Source organism: Dromiciops gliroides, chromosome 2, assembly GCF_019393635.1.
Source record: "Dromiciops gliroides isolate mDroGli1 chromosome 2, mDroGli1.pri, whole genome shotgun sequence".
Taxonomy (NCBI): Eukaryota; Metazoa; Chordata; class Mammalia; order Microbiotheria; family Microbiotheriidae; genus Dromiciops; species Dromiciops gliroides.
In genome coordinates this window covers 32,744,136-32,765,121 of record NC_057862.1, presented here as the reverse complement: position 1 = coordinate 32,765,121, position 20,986 = coordinate 32,744,136, and the positions used below count along the sequence as shown (strand labels likewise).

The 20,986-nt window shown below is 42.9% G+C and overlaps 1 protein-coding gene across 2 annotated transcripts in view; it reads right to left on the bottom strand.

Annotated features, from left to right (window-relative positions):
• Window positions 1-20,986, bottom strand: part of LOC122740188 (core histone macro-H2A.2) — a 58,138-nt gene that overhangs the window by 16,877 nt on the left and 20,275 nt on the right. For both annotated transcript variants that reach the window (XM_043982083.1, XM_043982084.1), the window contains exons 2-3: window positions 13,285-13,516; window positions 553-659 (exon numbers count right to left, since the gene is read on the bottom strand). In XM_043982083.1, coding sequence (XP_043838018.1) covers window positions 553-659; window positions 13,285-13,456 — 279 coding nt within the window. In that variant the 5' untranslated portion in view covers window positions 13,457-13,516. The remainder of the gene's footprint in view (window positions 1-552; window positions 660-13,284; window positions 13,517-20,986) is intronic.

The window sequence follows — 20,986 nt, the reverse complement described above, 5'->3', positions numbered from 1 at the left end:
GTGAGGTGGGAGGGGAAGGCAGCTCTGAGATTTCAAGTGTGAGTGTGTGTGTGTGTGTGTGTGTGTGTGTGTGAGAGAGAGAGAGAGAGAGAGAGAGAGAGAGAGAGAGAGAGAGAGAGAGAGAGAGAGAAAGAGACAGAGAGGAGAGAGAGACAGAGATGGAGAGACACATAGAGAGAGACAGAGACAGAGAGAGGAGATAGAGACAGAGACAGAGGCAGAAAGAGACAGAGAAAGACAGACAGAGACAAAGACAGAGAGAGACACACAGAAAGAGACAGAGAGAGGAGAGAGACAGAGACAAAGAGACAGAGAGAGCAGAGAGACAGAGACAGAGACAGAGAGACACAGAAAGAGAGAGAGAGAGAGAGAGAGAGAGAGAGAGAGAGAGAGAGAGAGCGCAGAAAGGGGGGAGGAGCCTCAAAGGGTGTTACGGTTGTCTTCATCAAGCAGCCCGGGAATCCCTTCTTCTCTGTTCCTGTCTCGGGTTTTAATCTAAATATGTAGCCGGTGGAAGCGGCTCTTGCGGCTGTTTTCATGCTTCAGACCTACCTGGTTCAGCTCCTCATCATTAGCGACCGCCAGGAGGATGTGTCTGGGGGCGATCCGGGCCTTTTTGTTGTCCCTCGCAGCATTCCCGGCCAGTTCCAATATCTCAGCTGAAAGCACAATGCACACAAGCATCAGCGTGAGCGAGGGGCGAAGCTGCCCTTCGGAAACTTCTTCGGAACCCGATAACCGTTCTCGGCTGGCAGGAGACCGCTAAACAAAGACCGAGCTGGGGGAGGGAGCATGGGGAAGGGCTGGCCAATGGGGGAGGGCCGGGGTGCCTGCTCTTGGAGGTGCCTGACCGCGTGGAACTGAGCGCTCCGGTGGCTTGTCACTCTGGGGGATGTGCGGGCGATCTATGGCATCCAGTCCACTAACCAGCGGGGATTTTGGATGGGCTTCTTAGCCAGAACGAGTGTGGCTTAAATAGCCAAAGCAAGGCTCTCTTGTCCCCGCTCCTTTCCTCTCCCTCTGTTTCTTTTCCTCCCCCTCTCTTTCTCCCTCCTCTCTCTCTCTCTCTCATTCTCTCTCTCTCTCTCTCTCTCTCTCTCTCTCTCTCTCTCTCTCTCTCTCTCTCTCTCTCTCTCTCTCTCTCATTCCTCTCTCCCCACCCCCTTTCTTCCCCACCCTCTGCCTGGCTGTGGTCTAAAGCAGGACTTCTTACATTTTCTCCAATCGCGATCCCTTTTCACCCGAGACATTTCTAGGGGACCCCGCGTCTGTAGGTATATAAAATAGGTATACAAATCAAACATTTACTGCCCAGTTTTTCGCGACCCCCACATTCAGTTAAGAAGCTAGACTCTAGAAGATTGCCACTGTAGCCCTCTGGGTGGGGAAAGAGAAAAAGCCTTGGGTCAAAGCGAATTGGACATGGAATGGACTGTGACCCGGTCGGGAAGGCCACCCGAAGTGTGGGAACTGGAATCCATGCCAGAGTTTGTGGACATCCAAGCCCATTCTGGCAGCAAAGCCCCGAGACCATCCAACCCCGACCCAGTCGGACAATGGCTTGCCTCCAAATGGAGATGCTGGGCCCTACGAAGCAAGGGAGCAGCTCTGTCCTCAGTTACGCTGTATTTGGAAGTTAATTTGGTGGGGGCAAATGCTTTACAGAAAATCTGGCTCCTAACCCCACGCTGTGTTTCTCAGGCTCCCGATGATCTTTGCTGGCAGATGTTGCTTCTGGGACCAGGGCCTTTCCCTGAGCCCCATCCCAGATTCCTTTTGGCAAATGATTTTATTTATTATGGACTTACCAAGTTTTTAGTAAGCTCTGGAAACACAGAAAAGGGCAAAATAGTCCCTGCCTTCCAGGAATTTATGTTCTAACAGGGAAAACAAAATGTATATAAATAGGCCCGGAGTATGTGGAAGGTCACCCTGGAGGGATGTCTAGAAAGGCCTCCTGGAGGAGGTGGCTCCTTAACTAAATCTTAAAGAAGGTCAGAGAAATGAAGAAGTAGAGATGATAGAGAGCATTATGGGCATGGGAAACAGTCAGAGGGGGGAGATGGTGCTTTTGGTGTAAGGAATAAAAAGAAGGTCAGTAGAGCTGGACTGTAGGAAGCATGGAGGGGCTCATGAGTTAAAAGACTGGAAACAAAGGAAGAGGCCAGTTGAAAAGAGGAGGCTAAACAGAGGCGTTTACCTTTGATCCTACACATACTACGCAACCAGTGGGGTTTGGTGAGTAGGCAGGTGACACAGTAAAGCCTACGTTAACAGTTTTGCAGAGGATAGGTTGGAGTGGGGAGAGACTTGAGGCAAAGGGGGCAATTAGGAGGCTATTGTTCTAGTCCAAGCTGAACTAGGGCGTAGTGGTCATGTGAGCAGAGAGAAGGAGACTAGGTGAAATGTGAATGTGGAAAGGACAAGGTTTGGCAACTGAATGGATACGTGGGATGAGTGAGAGAAAGAAGTCGAGGAAGATACTGATGCTGTAAACCTGGGTGACTGGAAGGATGATGGGTACCTCAATTGGTAACTGGCAAGTTCAGAAGAAGGATAGTTTTGTGGGAAGAGATAATGAGTTCTGTTTTGGACATAATGAGTTTGAAAGAAACTTAGAAATTCACCTTACAGTATTGTTGACAATCCATTACTCCTAGGCTTAGAGGTTTTGAACTGGAAGGCATCTTAAAAATCATCTCATTAAAATTCCTCTAATTTTTAGTTAGTGCCATTTTCACCACTGCACAGTGCAGTAGTGATGATATTGGGCCCCAAAGGGGAAGAGTACCAAGATATAATACTTTTTTTTTTTAAGTGAGGCAATTGGGGTTAAGTGACTTGCCCAGGGTCACACAGCTAGTAAGTATTAAGTGTCTGAGGCCAGATTTGAACTCAGGTACTCCTGACTCCAGGACCGGTGCTCTAGCCACTGCGCCACCTAGCTGCCCCAGATATAATACTTTTTAAAGAGTAACCACCACTTGGGGAGGACCCTGCCCCTCAGAACCCCAAATAGGCAAAGCAGAAAGCTCCTAGATTATAAACAAAATCAATTAAGAACCAAGATCCAAGAATTTAAATAGTGTCAGATCATAATTTTTATTAATAATAACAACTAGCATTTATATAGTACTTTAAGGTTTGCAAAGTGTTAAGTCATTTAAGTCATGTTAAGTCATTTGATCCTCATAAAATAGAAGGTAGGTGCTGTTATTATCCCCATTTTACAGTTGAGGAAACCGAGGCAAACAGCAGTTAAGTGACTTGCCCAGGGTCACACAGTAAGTGTCTGAGGCTAGATTTGAATTCCGGTCTTACTGACTTTGGGTCCTGCATTCTTAGGGACTTTGCCATCTAGCTGAGAGTAACCAAAACCTGAGAGTAAAAGAAAAAGACACCCACCTAAGAATTGGGAATTAAAATAGGAGCAAAAATACAATGATTTGAAACACAGCTTCAAACCTATAGAAATCATTAAAAAATAAGGACCTTGGACTCCTGTGCTTACTTGAGTAGCAGGACTTGGAATCAGATTAAGATTCTCTGACTCCACATCTAGGGCTCATTCTACTACACCTTTCGCTAGTACATGCATTGGAAGTACGCTCTCACCCTTGTGGCTCCTCCCAGAACTTCTGTTTGAAGGAGTATGCCCAGACTGACCGCCAAGCCTTTGCCCTTCTCCAGGCTATTCTCTACCATGACCCCCCTCTTCCCTTTTGTGCTGTTTTCCTCCATAAGAGTCTAGGCTTCTTGAGGGTCAGGACTGTCCTTCCCCATCCCCCTTCTTCTTGTATTCATATTCCCTGCACTTGGAACAGCACCTGACACCTAGTAAGTTCTAAAAATGCTTGTTGACTAGTTTCTTTTCTCTCAGGGAGATTTGTATGCAACATGATCCTGAGACCTTGACCATCTTGGGCCATCTTCTGGATGCTCTCTAGCCCATCCCTAAAATCTGGAGCCCAGAAATGAAGACACTACCTTGTGATATGGGTTGGTCAACATAGCAGGCAGAAGGACTACTCCTTCCCTCCCATGGGGCTCCATGATTCTCTCAATGAAGCCTGAGGATGTATTAGCTCATTTGGTTGCCTTATCACCCTTATGTCTCGCAGTTTTAAACAGAGAAGTCATCCTGTGACTTCTTAAGTCATACCTCTGTCTGCTTCTGTGTCCTCATCTCTATAATGGGGAAAATAACAGCACCTACCTCCCAGAATATAAGTGAGGATCAAAGGAGTTAACATGTAAAATACTTTGCATACCTTACAAGGCTATATAAATAAATAGGCAGCTAGATGGTGCACTGGAGCTGGAATCAGGAGGACCTGAGTTAAGATTTGCCTCAGACACTTACTAGCTGTGTGACTCTGGGCGAGTCATTTTACCTCTCTTTGCCTCAGTTTTCTCATCTGTAAAATGAACTGGACTGAGTTCAAATCCGGCCTCAGACACTAGCTGTGTGACCCTGGGCAAGTCACTTAACCCCCATTGCCCCGCAAACCCCCCCCCCCCCAAAAAAAAATGAACTGGAGAAGGAAATGACAAACTAATGTAGTATCTTTGCTGGGAAAACCCCAAATGGGGTTGTGAAGAATCACACACGATTCAACGACTCATTATCATTGTTGTTATTAATGATGATGAGGATCTGAGACTAAGTTCAATTCAGGAGGACCTGAGTTCAAATCCAGATTCAGACACTTGACACTTACTAGCTGTGTGACCCTGGGCAAGTCATTTAACCCTCATTGCCCCAGAAAAAAAAGAGTATGTGTATATGATACCTGCCAGAGGAAATTCATTCTACCATTAACAACTAATCCTCATCATATCTTTTTCATGTTCATTATGTAACAAAACCATTTTGGGAGGGGGCAGCTAGGTGACGCAGCGGATAAAGCACCGGCCCTGAATTCAGGAGGACCTGAGTTCAAAATCAACCTCAGACACTTGACACTTACTAGTTGTGTGACCCTGGGCAAGTCACTTAACCCTTGTCACCGGTATTTATGAACTCTGACATGTGAATGGATGCCCCTTACTTAGCTCAAGGGCCCAACTATCCAAGAGTAGATTAGCTTACCCCTCCTCTCTTCCTCTCCTTTGACTATGACAAGCTTGAAATCAACACACCAATTCCATACCACTCCAAGACAATTCCATCCATTCACAAGGGACTGGAAAAGCTCAAGGGTAATAGAAAATACTGCTGATCTCATTCAAGTCATTTTCACCTGATGGTAAGATGGACACATGTCAGAGTTCATAAATACCGGTGACAAGAGAATCTATAGGAGCAAAATAAGACAACATGGACATAGTAAGGAAAACTGTAGGAAGGAGCTAATCTAGAAGGAATATGCAAAAGACTCAAGAATCTAATGGGGCATACCCCCTCCATACGAACATGCTAACAACATAATTGCTGGTACCTCCAGGAGGCTGGGGCAGCCTGCTTTCTGAGAGATTGCTAGAGCCTGGCAACTTCCCAGGGGCTTCTCTTGTTGGGTGAAGCACATTACCCATGGGGTGAATATTAGAGTGCCTTTATCAGCAAACAGGCGTCAGCAGTATCTCCTTGTAGTCAAGTAAAGATAGAGACTAAGGCTCTAAGAGTTTACCTGGCTTTTCTTAGGTCAGACAGCTAGTAACACTTGGAAGTGAGGTGCAAATCAAAGCCAGTTTCCAAGTGTTGTTTCCTTGTCTCTCTACACTCTGTTTCTCTCAGTCCCATGATGTTGACTCTAACCCCAATTTTTACCTTTGCCCTGTGGATTCTCTAGTTGCTACTTTAGACCATTCCTCTGTACTCCTGTCACTCTTGCTTCAGTGAACGAGACCCTCTGACCTCAGAGCTCATTCTATACAAGGACTGAGACAGGTAAGTCACAGTCATGTTCTGTATCTGGATCGGTTGAAAGATGTGTTTGTTTGGCTCAAAGGAGAGAAGACTCCTATTGCTGAAGAGCCATCACATGGAAGAGGAATTAGATTTGTTCTTCTTGGTGCTGTGGGTTAGCACTAGGATGCAGGAGTAAATTTAGGCTTGGTACAAGAGAAATTTCCCCCAAGATGAGAGCTGTCTAGAGGTGGAAGGGGCACCTGCGGGCAGGTGGGAAAGGTGGGAGTGCCTCTGGTAGGGCCTATTGTAGAGGGAGTAGGTGGTCAGGGGCAGGTGGGACTGGAGGCTGCTTTCCAGCTGAGAGATCCTATAATTTGTGCAAACTGCATAGATCAAGCTTAAATTTACTTTTTTGGGGGGCGGGGCAATGAGGGTTAAGTGACTTGCCCAGGCTCACACAGCTAGTATCAAGTGTCTGAGGTCAGATTTGAACTCAGGTCCTCCTGAATCCAGGGCCGGTGCTTTATCCACTGTGCCACCTAGCTGCCCTCAATTAAATTTACTTTTTAAAAAAAGGCTCAAAAATAGTGATGTCATCCCTCTAGGATGAGTTTATTAAATTAGGCAAAGCTTTTCCTCCTCTGTATTCTCAAAAGTTTACTTTGATTATACACTGCAAACACTGATTGGTTATTTAATAGATTTACACAATGTATGTTTGAGGTTTAACTGATTGCCACTGTATGCAAGGAGACCTTGGCTCTGTTCTGGGTTCTCTCTCCTCTCCTTTCCTCTTCCCTCCCCTCTGCTCCCCTCCTCTTCTGTCCCCTTCTCTGCTCTCCTCTTCCTCCTCTCTTCTCTCTTTTCCTTTCCCCTTCCCTTTGCTCTCTAACTTTCTGCTCCCCTCCCTTCCTCTTCTCTTCTCTTCCCTTCTCTCCTCTTCCCTTTTCTACTTTCCCTCCCTTCCCTTCCTCTATTCTCCCCTCCCCTCTGCTCCCCTCCCTTCCTCTTCTCTTCTCTTCTCTTCTCTTCTCTTCTCTTCTCTTCTCTTCTCTTCTCTTCTCTTCTCTTCTCTTTTCTCTTCTCTTCTCTTTTCTCTTCTCTTCTCTTCCCTTCCTGTTTCTCTCCTCTCTCTCTGTTTCTGTCTCTTTCATTTAACGTGTTAAAAGTAATTTTCTAACCTCAGGTCAAACAGTTGTCTAGGATCCCAGACCTCTGATTAACACCAGGCAATGGCAGTGAAAAAGACCAGACAATCTTCGTGTGGAGCATCCTGCTGCCTTTTGTTAATGCTCTGCCTGGAGGTGGTAGCTCAGAGCCCCAGCTCCTCAGGAGATGGAAGCAAGCAGCAGATGGTCCAGCAGAGGGCAGCAGCGAGCAGCTCACTGAGTCTGAGACCAGCAAAACCATCCAGCTCAGAAAACAAAATAGAGGGCAAAGATGTGGCACCCAGAAACACCCAATGGAGATCAGTGTGATGACATCATCATTGGAGCTGCCAAGGGAGCTCTGGAGCCTCCCACTCATGGGTGTACAGTTTCCAGCCTCTAGATGTGGGTTCAGATCACAGATTCATGGGACATGCATTTTCATACATGTTCCATAGACATATATGTTCCTTCCAAATGTACTCCTGGTGATGTGTTCTCTAGGGGCAACTAGGGGGCGCAGTGGATAGAGTGCCAACCCTAGAGTCAGGAAAACCTGAGTTCAAATTTGACTCCAGACACTCACTAGCTGTGTGACCCTGGGCAAGTCACATACACCTTAGTTTCCTCAACTGGAAAATGGGGACATATAATAGCAACACCTTTCTCCCAAAGTGATTGTGAGAATCAAATGAGATAATATTTGCAAAACACTTATCACAGTGCCTGTTACATAATAGATGCTTAATAAATCTTTCCTTCCTTCCTTTCTTCCACTCTTTTTCTCTGCATGTGCCCGTGGTGGAATGGTCACCTATAGGAGAGTATTCCTCATATGTACAGACTGAGATCTCTTCTTGTTACTTTACTGGCCATGACATTAGATTAAATGTCTCATTTTGAGATAATAATAACCAACATTTATGTAATATTTAGAGTTTGCAGAGTGCTTTCTATATATGAACTCATTTGAGCCTCACAACAACCCTGGGGGACATTATTATTTCCATTTTGAAGATGAGGAAAGAAAGACCGAGGGAGATTACATAATCTGTCCAGGGTCATAAAACTAGTCTATTTAAGGGAGAATTTGAATTTAACTTTTCCTGACTCTAAGACCGGTTTGTTATCTACTATGTTATTTAGCTGCCTCATACTGAAAAACATGTTACCTAATGTGCATTCTGACTTACTGGTAATAACAAAAACACCACTGGGGGCTCATGAACAATGTTTCTGATTCAGTGCTATTCCAAAGAGTGTTTGGGATAGTTTTACTTGGGGCCCTTATGGGTAGGAATCCTAGAGGTGTGGGTGTGTTGGAACCAGCTCCTACCAGATCAGGAGAGCCAATGATTAAACTTTGATTGTGAACACTTTTACCTCAGAAATCTTAAACACTACACATTGGGGCTTGGCTTATTCTGTTGTTTAGAATTAAGAGATAGAGAAAATAATGCAGATTATGCTTAGAAGTATATCATACATATATGTCTCCTTCAGAGAGATGGTCATTAAATATTTAGCAGCACACCTCTTACTAGGTGCTACTACCTACCTACCTACCTATCCTCATATATAATAATAGAACATAATAGGGCAGCTATGGGGGTGCAGTGGATAGAATGCTGGACCTGGAGTCAGGAAGACTCATTTTCCTGAGTTCAAATCCGGCCTCAAACACTTACTAGCTGTGTGACACTGAGCAAGTCACTTAACCTTGTTTGCCTCAGTTTCCTCATCTATCAAATGAACTGGAGAAGGAAATGGTAAACCATTCCAGTATCTTTGTCAAGAAAATCCCAAATAAGGTCACAAAGAGTGACTTGAAAATGACTGAGCAACAAAGTAGATATAATCATATATATTACATGTAATATAGACACACACACACATATACACACAAATGTACATATATGTGCCACTGATATTTGAGTTCAACACTAAACATTTCTTAATAAGAGTAATGTTTTCTCTTCTACATGTATCTTTCCAATGGACAACATTGTATTTTCTCATTATAGGAAATAATCCTAACAGGTAAGGTGACTGAAGTCCTAAGAAGTGAAGCCATTTCCCAAAGCCACATGGCTAGTAAGTAGCTGTTCTTCCCATGACAGTTCAGCCATGATATAGCCTCTCCGTGTGCTTAGACTAGGTGTAGTATCATCTCCTCCTATGCAGGGGGATCTTGGATCACTTCATTTTTTGGGGGGAGGGGCAGGGCAATGAGCGTTAAGTGACTTGCCCAGGGTCACACAGCTAGAAAATGTCAAGTGTCTAAGGCCGGATTTGAACTTGGGTCCTCCTGAATCTAGGGCTGGTGCTTTATCCACTGAACCACCTAGCTGCCCCGAGTAGGGGGATCTTGTAGCTGACCAATCCAGATGAGACACAGCAAGTCTTTCTCTTTCCTGAGTTGTCCAATGAAATTGTCCAAGTCTCTCTGTTTTGGGGAATAGCCTTTCTTCCTTCCTTCCTTCCTTCCTTCCTTCCTTCCTTCCTTCCTTCCTTCCTTCCTTCCTTCCTTCCTTCCTTCCTTTCTTTCTTTCTTTCTTTCTTTCTTTCTTTCTTTCTTTCTTTCTTTCTTTCTTTCTTTCTTTCTTTCTTTCTTCCTTTCTTTCTTTCTTCCTTCCTTCCTTCCTTCCCTCCTACCCATCCATTTATCCATCCATCCATCTTTCTTTCTTTCTTTAGCATCAACTATTCTTTTGGTGCTGTGCTCCCTAGAAGTCAGAGGTAGGAAGCAGCGAGCCAGGAGCAGTTATAAAAGCATAAATTTGAAGGAAATCTACTGAAAACTTCTTGACTCATTTCCAGGAACCTCCACAGGGGACTGGTCAAGGAAGAAATGAAGAGATGTATGTACTTTGGGGTTCGAAAGAAAACAACGCTCCCATTTTCCATGAATCTTTTCTGTCATATACTATTCAGTTTGATTCAAATCAGTACACAAAGACGAAGCACCTATTACATATGTACAACCATATTCTTTGGCGATCCGGGCAGGGAGCTATGAGTGTGACAATTAGGTCTCGTTTTTTAATGTTATAGGTGCCCGAGTTCTAGCAGGTCCAATAAGCTGGAAAACCCTCAAGGATGGACCTGGTGGTGGGCAATATGTCATATAACCCAAATCTAATAAAGGGAATATAGTTGCAGCTTTCTCCCTGGGTGAGTCCCTGTCTGGTGCAGCAGGAGAGGCTCGGCTGAGGCATCTGAGCAGGAGGTGCTGCCTGGGTTCTCAGCACTGTGGACACAGCTGGGTAAGGAGGGGGAGGGCTCATCTCGAACACCATAAAAGGGCAAAGATTTCTCATTAAACATCATTTATGGACACTTTGTGCCTTTCTCTTTGTGCAGCTTCTCTGATTTCATTCCACGCAGACCTCACCTCTCTGGGCCCTCAGCACTGCTCCGTTTTCTAGCTCTGTGTAGGCCTCTGGTTACCTCTGTAAATTCCCTTGGTTTTGACCTTGGCAATGCTTGCATCTTCTCCTCCTTCAGTGTGTCCCCCCCTGACTCTACTTGTTAATTCCTCATAATTCCCATCATGCATCAGCCCTGACTCCCTACTCCCTTCTCACCGGGGAAGACAGAAAAAGGACATCAAAGAGCTTAGAAGAAATGTTTTCAGGGACATGCTGTGTAGACTCTGGGCTTGTCTTGTTATCACAGCCCCTCCACCTGGGTGCATATGAACAAGGTTTTGGGCACTGGGTGGCACAGCCAGAAACACATTCAGAACCCTGCAGAGATGTAACAGCTAGCCCTTCCAGCAGAGCATCCTGATACCAAACAGGAAGGGCCTGCCCAGTGGTCCTGACCGCCAAGTACATGCCTGTCAGTGATACCCTGAAGCTATTCCCCAGCTGCTGGTGGTTGCTGCAGAATTATCTCATCAAGTCTTCTAAAACAATACTCTAGAGGCCTTACCTGAGTCTCTTTAGGAATGGGTGGAAATCCTAAAGCAATCAGTTAATTTTGCAGTGGGGGCCTCTGGGGCTTCCTTGCATAGGCCAATGGTGTCCCCCCTGTGAACTCCTTCATTTCCTCCCCCCTATACTATCTCCTTCCTTCTCAGTGCACGTTACTCTCCCTTCTTCTCTCCATTATATACTGAAGTCTTTGGCTGAAGGCTCCTTGGCCTCTTTTAAAATGCAGTCACCTCAGGGAGAGGTATCCCGTTCATGCCTCATCAGTGTTTACACTTTCCTGTGGATAACTTTATAAGCTCCTCTCTGGAGAGCAGGTTTGCATAGGAGGCGTAGGAAGAAAGCTGGAATTAATCTGCCTGAGGTACAGATGGGGAGAGAGGGTGGAAAGGGCACAGAAAGGACATCTGGGGTCTTGGGAGCCATTTTGGTCTACTTCCCAATTTACTTTGGGTCCGTCAGTCCTGGGTGTAGAAGATACAGTGACAGACCCATGGAGGGAAATAATTCAGTTTGTAAAAGTTTATCAGAGGCAATATAGGAAACGTAAGATTCTTAGAAAAGAAGAAGAGATGAAAGAAGAAAATAGAATATTATGTCAACTTTCAAGATTATGTCTAAAAATTAATTTTAGACACATAACTATGTAGGCATATGAGAGTGTATGCTGGTGTTTCTAGAGCACACATTATCATGGGGTTGATAAAATTGTTGTTTTTTCACTTGTTTTTCAGTCATGTCCAACTCTTTACGACCTCATTTGGGGTTTTCTTGGCAAAGATACTAGAGTGATTTGCTATTTGCTTCTCTATCTTATTTTTCAGATAAGGAACTGAGGCAAACAAGGTTAAGTGACTTGTCCAGGTCACACAACTAGCATGTCTGAGGCTGGATTTGAACTCATGAAGGGGAGTTTTCCTGACTCCAGGCCCAGCACTCTATACATTGTGCTGATTCAGCTTTCTGGCTCAGTATCCATCTATAGTAAGTTATTGTTGGCATAAGAAAGTTCTGAAGCCTTCAGTTTCAATATACCTGTACCCAGTTTTGTTTTTTTAGTGAGGCAATTGGGGTTAAGTGACTTGCCCAGGGTCACACAGCTAGTAAGTGTTAAGTGTCTGAGGCTGGATTTGAACTCAGGTACTCCTGACTCCTGGGCTGGTGCTCTATCCACTGCACCACCTAGCTGCCCCCATTATTAATCTTAATTCACACGATGATGATAATGATAATCCTAGCAAAGATATTGATCTAACTATCCATGGAAGAAGAACAAAGTGGAAGAAAGAAACCCAACATGTTGCCTAGATTATGGTGTGCATAATCTGAATTGCATACAGGCCACCAAAATACCCATAATTTTGGGAAAAGAGCACAGTTGGTTTCCTTGCTTGGATAACTAAAAGGAAAGTGATAAAAGCCAACAAGAATGTTTTTCAAATACAAAAATTATAATCAAGGCAAGATTTTTCAGTTTTGTGGGAAAATATTTTCCTAAAGGATAAAGAGAAAACTGTCCTGTTTACTTACTCTGACATGAGCTAATAATAAACCAGATGAAACAAAAGCATTTATGACAAAACTGGAACATATCGGCTACAAGGGATGTAACAGAGGACACGGACCTTTCCTTTAAACAATAGATATTTCTTGAGCACAAACTGAATTTTTGTAAACTGGCTTACGTTGTAAGTGCATTGGGGAAGTTTGCTGTTTAAAAAATCCAAACATGAAGACTTTTATAAAGTGACTAATATACCCCCAGTTTATATTTTATGCAAAATCATGTTTTTACCTGCACACACTCCATCTATCATGATTGATGGGTTCCACACTCGGGGAAACAACATTACAGGGACAATTACTTTGTAAGACCAACATTGCAATCTGTGTTTCAGGCAATTAGTGTCACAATGTAACAGGTTTTTGTTTGTTTTGTTTAGTTTTACAATTGTTGGGTTTGTTTATAATGTATTCATACCATTGTTGCAAAACAACACTAAATTAGGGTAATATTATGCAGGGCAAGCTTCTTTGGTATTTGCCTGATGGGGAAGGGAGCCCACCTGTAACAGTCTATGGATATTTTTGTAGATTTTGTGCTTTCTATTTTAATTCCGTGGTTTCTCTGCCCTCTTATTCCTCTTAAGCCTTGTCATTTCATTATAGGGTACTTCCTTTGGCTAAGAGACAAGCTCAAATTCTCTAGTCCGTCAACACTGGCCTTAAAGCAATCAAAAGATAATTTAAATGATCATTCCATCACCGGTGTCAGGTAAAAGAGCGAGGGATGAATTTGAAATCCAATCCCGGAAGCATATTTTCATTTTTTGACATTTAAAACATTTACCTGCGAGGTATTCTATGACAGCTGCCATGTAGACTGGAGCACCCACGCTGATTCGGTATTTGAATGTTCCCTTCTTCAGGTATCTCATCATTCTGCCCACTGGGAAAATGACGCCTGCCCTGGCCGAGCGGGAGAGTTTGGACATTTTCTTCTTCCCACTTCTGCCCGACATCTTGCTGCCGTTTTTCTCTCAGTTTGCTGACACAAGAATCCTGTCGCACTGACCACAATGCTGCAGAGGGAAAGAAAAATGGGAGTGAGGACACATTTAGGGCACAAATAGCTCTAAAGCAGGGGTTCTTGATCTTTTCTGGGGTACAGACCCCTTTAGCAGGCTGGTGAAGCTTGTGGACCCCTTCTCCGAATCATGGTTATAAAAGCATAAAATAAAATATATGAAATCACAAAGGAAACCAATTATATTAAAATGCAGTTATCAAAAAATATTTTTTAAAAACCCACAAGTTTAGAGATCCTGATTAAGAATCCTTGTAGTCTCAAGCAGAGGTGTCTCTTTACATGCATACTCCAGACTACAGCTGAGCCAGATTGAAATGGAATTGGGAAATATTTAACAAAGTAAATAAAAATGCAGCAAAACAGATAAAATTAACATGTAGCTTTCTACGGCAAGATGCAGCCCACAGGGATCTATACATCCACCCAGTTTCTAATTGAGTTTGATAGCACTGGTCCAAGGCAATGCTGTGGCTTTTGTGTAAAGCCAGATCAAATACCAAGGTAGCTGAACAGCTGATTTGACAACAAAATGGAGTCTGCCAGCTGCCGAAGCAGGGCACGGAGGAGGGGGGGGGGCAGTGAAGAGGCTTAGCCTGAGGAGAGAGAGCTCTAGTTCAAGGCCTGCAGCTCCGTAAAGCATCTACATGGACGGAATCAATGGCAGGAAGAGAGAGGAATGTGGAATGACAAGAGCATCAGCTCCCTACAAGAATTTCTGCTCTTTTTTATGAGCGGCTTTTGACTTTTTAAATAGACAGCCCATAGTTCATATGACCATGGCCTTTTAACATGACTGGCTTGGAGCTTGATACACATTTATCAGTTGAAAACACTTTCCAGCCTTAATCGGAATATTACTTATTAAGATAGCAACAGATCAGAGAGGCGAAGTATTATTGTTTACCTTAATGCATCTTAACCAAACACTGTGATATAAGGGCAGCTGCTACCATCATTTAACATATCATAAGCATCTTGCCTTAGCACCTGGAGTGGCTAACATGCTTGCAAAGGAGAGATGACCTCGGAGAAAACATCATTTCATTGCAGCAGAGGGGTTTTTAGCACAATACTGCAAAAGTCAGGTATGTAAACACTATTATTCATGGAAGTCGAGCATCTTTAAAATAAAAACAAATCCTATGCTTATGGGCAATGTCTTGGCAGGAGCTGAAATTTACATAGTGAATTTTAACATCCTGCATGGATTTAAAACACCTTGTTAGATTCGGTACTGTGATGATGAATGGAACCTTACTTAGGACTAATAAACAGAAGTACTAAGTATTTTCCAGCAGGAGTGGGAAAAAAGAACTGAGGTTTTCTTTAGTAATGTGTTCATGACTCAAAGATGTTGCTTATAGGGACAGTGGCATTTCAAATGACCAACCACAAGCAACGATGATTATAGTGATGATGGCTAATATTTGTGTAGCACTTTGTAAAGCATTTTGCATCATCCTGTCTGAGCCTCCCAACAATCCCACGAAGAAGGTACATTTTAGACAAGCATAGCACGATATAGGAAGAGCACTGGATTGGGAGCCAAATGACCAAGATTCAAATCTGAACTTTAGTGTTTATTATCTTCGTGCCATCGGGCAACTCACTTATTCTCTCTGCATCTTACTTTCTTCACCCCTAGGATATGGAGAACAATCTTTGAAAAGTTGTCACGACAGAAACATTAATCTTCCTTCAACCAATCTGGTGGTTAGTCCCTTTGTTCATAGTTCTTAAAGGCTGGTCCTCAAGTGATAGTCTTAGTCCATGACTAGGACTGTACTTGATGATTTTCCAGCTTGTTGCAACCTGTGAGAAAATGCACACCTGTCTAGCCTTCAGAAGCCTAGATTCACCTTTATATGATGAGGAGGCATTGGGTCAGGACTTCCAGGCTGGCTAGTTAGGCTTTCCAACCATTTAAAAACTTTAAAGGAGTACAATGACATAAGCTATTATTATGTCACATGCACCATTACACATATATATACATATATATACATATATACATATATATATATATAATGGGTCAATGAGGGTTAAATGACTTGCTCAGGATTACACAGCCAATAAGTGTCAAGCATCTGAGGCCGGATTTGAACTCAGGTCCTCCTGAATCCAGGGCTGGTGCTTTATCCACTGCACCACCTAGCTGTCCCTCGAATGCACTATTGAAACATGACAGCATGGAGCACTGGAATGACTTTTTTTTTTTTGGGTGAGGCAATTGGGGTTAAGTGACTTGCCCAGGGTCACACAGCTAGTAAGTGTTAAGTGTCTGAGGCCGGATTTGAACTCAGGTCCTCCTGACTCCAGGACCAGTGCTCTATCCACTGCGCCACCTAGCTGCTCCTGGAATGACTCTTAACTACTTTCTTATTCTGAGGACATTTTGCTATCCACAGATGAGGATATTCCATGTGTCATTCCATGTGGCAAGTAGCACACACCATCTCTAGACTATCATATGGGGGGTAGGGGATGGGCAGTACTCCTTCTTCTATGTTGCTGCTCCCACAAGGGATGTGGACTCAACTAGGTGAGCTTGTAGCTGGGTCTCTGGCTGCTTTGCTTGCTCCATGTATTCCTTCTTGGGCAGGTGACTAGAAGTGGCTCTGAAGGTGCACATGTTCAGGCTTGTGAGTTCGAAAGGTCTGAGCATCCTGGGTCTACTGAGAAGAGGGACTGGTTACAGCAGAAACAGGAGCAGTTGACTGAAAAAGTGGCTGAATGAAAAATGCATAGGAATTTGAGAGACAGAGCAAAGTGGAGGTGAAATGTAAAATGCTTGCTCAGCAATCTCATAACTGCTTTAGATGTTGATATAACTTGAATATTATTCTCATAGCTGACTGTAACAATAGTTATACGCTAAGTTACTAGGTCCTATTTTTAAGTTGTTATGTCAGTATGCAGTTGAGTCTTTTATGTTTTGTATTTCTTTTGTATGAAGGAATGAATTACCTGTCCTACCCCTGATTTATATGGTCCATTGAGTACCTTAATTTGGGGGGAAACTCTACATAGATGAACCATGACCTAAACCATAAATAAATCATCCTAAGATGTCACTGGAATAGGGGATATAAGCTGATGAATGTGAGAAAAGGGAAGCTAGTTGCTTTAATTGGAGGCAGGCTCCCCAAGGACTGACTGATCCAAACTGAACACCAGGGTACAAAACAGAGTTCAATACCCCAGCCTCTGCTGATCTGTGTCTCAAGGTTATACACATATTTGACAATACTACAATATTTCAATGGCTCCATGAGTTCACTTATGAAAATTTCCCTTCCAACAGACAGACCATAACTCATCCATGACTTCTCATCCTGAGTGACTTATCCATAATTTCCCATATGTCCTCCCTAGGGCTCCAACCAACGTTCTGAAAACCTTCCTCTAGGTCTATTAATATTGCGTGTGTAATAGTGTAGTGCTCAGTTTATTCGTGTCTTCTTTCCCACTCTCATAAGTGACTGACTCACCTTTTCTGCAACTTTTTGTAGGTTATCTCCCATGCCCCTTATTTATGCAAGTCATTGTTAGTAATATTTTTTTCTGATTTTCAGTTCCAAGTTTTCTTCCTCCACCCACCCCTTCCACTGCCCATTCAGAAGGCAAGAAATATGATGCTCATTATACATATGAAGTCATGCAAAACATATTCCACATTAGCCATGGTATGTGTGTATGTGAAGCAAGAAATATAAAGTGAAAAAAATATGCTTCAATTTGCACTCTCTTTTTGGGGGTGGGGCAATGAGGGTTAAGTGACTTGCCCAGGGTCACACAGCTAGCAAGTTTCAAGTGTCTGAGGCTGTATTTGAACTCAGGTCCTCCTGAATCCAGGGCTGGTGCTTTATCCACTGTACCACCTAGCTGCCCCCTCAATCTGTACTCTTCGTGGAAGTGGATAGCATTTTTTTGTCATGAGTCCTTTGGAATTGTGGATCATTGTATTGATCAGAGTAACAAAAACTTTTACAGTTGATTGTCACTAGGTGATGTACTTATATGCAGATCTCATGTCTTTTTATTGCCCGTTGGGCCACTCATAATCTTGATTCTTTGATGATGATAATGGTGTTCCAGGATTCACAGTTATTTAGTATCACTGGAAGAATAGTGATGTTAAAAAGATGGATTTTTGCATTTACAGAGAAAGAACTGATGGCATCTGAATATAGATTGAAGTATAATGTTTTTGTTAGTTTCTTTTTCTAAAGTTTTTTTGTCTGTTTTCTTTCACAACCTGACTAATGTGGAAATGTTTTGCATGACTACACATGTATAAGTTATATTGAACTGCTTGAGTTCTTAAGGGGAGGTGGGGAGAGAGGGAGGAAGAGAATTTGGGACACAAAATTTTAAAAAATCGATGTTAAAATTTGTTTCCAATTCAATTCTGGGTTCAGTTCATTGTCTGTCTACACTATCTCTCCAAGATACAAGCACTGATGGATTAATTCAATGGGCTGCCCTTTTGACTACATATCATAATCTGGACAGCAGGTATTCTTCATCCAGTTGGTTTTTCCTTGTGGACGATTGGGACAAGAGCTTATGATGGTTATAGAGCTCATTGAAGAGGAGTCCCAATATTCTAGGTCTTGATGAAATCAGCATAAAGTCATTCACAAACAGGAGGATTTGGAGAATCTCATCATTTACAGGTGATCCCTTTTTCATTTGAACTCTCCCGTGTACATCCTGCATGACAGTGGCAAGTGTATATCACTGTTTTATGCTGCACTGGAGATTGATAATCAAAGATCACCAAGTAAAGTCCTTCACAAAAGGCCTACCATGATGCTTCATCAGAGGGGTTTCTGGGTTCTCAAAAACCATGCCAGTAAAACCCAAGTGCTCTCCTGCTGGAAAGACTTTGAGACCATTCTCAGGAAAAGACTGTATCTGCTGAAAACAACAGCAAATGCTAAAAGGTTTGGCACCAGGACTTGGCAAAGTCAAAGAAAGAATGATACAATAACATTATTTGGCAATAAGGCAAGATAAGGTAAGACAGAACATTGCTACCATAGAAATTCTTTTTTTTTTTTTTAAGTGAGGCAATTGGGGTTAAGTGACTTGCCCAGGGTCACACAGCTAGTAAGTGTTAAGTGTCTGAGGCCGGATTTGAACTCAGGTACTCCTGACTCCAGGGCCAGTGCTCTATCCACTGCGCCACCTAGCTGCCCCACCGTAGAAATTCTTAACCTTTATGGCATATTCCTTTTCAGTCCTATTCTCTCCCTTCACATCTCTGGCTTTAAGCTGAAAGTCAGAGATGTGCAGGAAGAGAATGCTACTTCTCCAAGAAGCCTTTCCCAATCCCCCTTCATTCTAGTCCCTTCCTTCTCTTGATCATATTCAATTTCTCCTGGACGTATCTTGTTTGTCCATAATTGTTTGCACGTTGTCTTCTCCCATTAGATTTTGAGTTCTGTGAGCTCAAAGGTTATTTTGGGGGGGCCTTTCTTTGTATCTCCAGTTTTTAGCATGTGTTAGATTCATAATAAATACTCACTGGCTTGATTTTTACTTTGTGAATCTCATTTTTTCTTATGCTAGCTTTATGGAATAGAGAATTTATTATATGTTAAAGGTAACGCTTAAGACAAAGAAAGAAAATAATTAGTCATCAAATATTATTTAAGATCTACTATTTGTGAAGTGTTAGATTAGGCCTTTGGATATCTACTACGTTTCTCCCAAGGAAAGAGGCAGAATTTCTATATTTAACATGCATAAAATTATATGGAATTAAATATGAAAGAAATTATTATAAGGGTTGGTCAAATTTGAACCTATTTGCAAGACCTTTTCTGCTGCCAACTTTCTGTAACTAAGTTCATCATGAAGTGGCAGTGAATTAAGCTATGTTGAGGAAATATGTCATCACATAAAATATAGAAAGTACCTATTGTGCAGAATAGTATATAAACACAACACACACATGTAAGCCCTGGTTCCTTGTCTTTAAAGATTTAATATTGGGGCAGCTAGGTGGCGCAGTGGATAGAGCACCGGCCCTGGAGTCAGGAGTACCTGAGTTCAAATCCGGCCTCAGACACTTAACACTTACTAGCTGTGTGACCCTGGGCAAGTCACTCAACCCCAATTGCCTCACCAAAAAAAAAAAAAAAAAGAGAGATTTAATACATTCATGAAAATATGAGAAAAGCACCACGTACTGATGAGAAGTGTTCTGATATCCTCCCAGTGGATGCAGTTGGGTACAATAGAGACAGCAGGCAAGGGGAAGTCAAGAGATCTGAGACCTAGCATTGGCTCTACCATTAATTTTGTAACCCTGGGCCAGTTAAATTCTCTGTGCCTCAGTTTCTTTATGTCTAAAGGATCCTTAAGGCCCCTTCCAGCTTTAAAATGATATGATTCTTTGGAATTTATTTAAATGCTAGGTTCTAGAAGACATACCCCTCTTTTTTTTTAAGTGAGGCAATTGGGGTTAAGTGACTTGCCCAGGGTCACACAGCTAGTAAGTGTTAAGTGTCTGAGGCCGGATTTGAGCTCGGGTACTCCTGACTCCAGGGCCGATGTTCCATACCCCTCTTTTTAAAGAAACCAATGTCTAAAGTTCTGGATACAGATCACATTAGTAATAGTGGACACAATACCATACTTTCAATTACCAGTTGGAAGAGAGAGTTAGAATGAGGAAGGAGGGTTGCCAAGAAAATCCTTCCTCAATTGGTGAAAGACCAATGGGGCTGTTCATGTATTGCAAAAAGCATATGTAAAATGATCACAATCTCCCTTCCAGCTGAAAGAAAGCTGCACAGAACACAAAGTGATTTTTCCTCACGTAAAGAGAAAAAGCAAGAGTTACATAGTTTATGGGAGTAAGGAATAAAGTAACCTTTGGAATTTCTTGGATTAGTAGAAAGTGGCTACAAATAAGGTCTTTTGGCTAGTTCTGTTAAGACCAAAGTTGCGCGCATCACACTGTGTTTTCATCTTACTTGTGTAACCATTGGAGTGACGCCACCTGCTGGAGAGTTACTGTAGGAAAGCTCCGCCATGAGGAGAAGGTGTCTGAGGACAAGCCATGAGGCTTTTCCTTGGTGTCAGGAAGTGACGTTTGCTTGTGGGTGCTGTCTATCAAAGCTACCTGCCAATTAGCTTGGAGCTGTGTGTGCGCACGTGTGGATGGGATGTTCCCAGTTTCAGAGGAGGCTTCTGTGAGGAAGAAGGAAGCATTGTCCTTTTTGTTCCTGACCTCACCATGGCAGGTCGGATGATGGGGTCTTTTAGAAATAGTTAGATTTTTACCTTTCTCTCTGATCCTAATGCTCTTTAATAAATACTTAAACACTTAAATACTCTTGCTAAAGCTTATAATTTATTGGTGATCACTCATTAGATATTTTAGACAGACTAGCTAGAATTTTAGCCCCTTACACTTGGGACCTGGGTGGGTCTGATATTTTGAAGC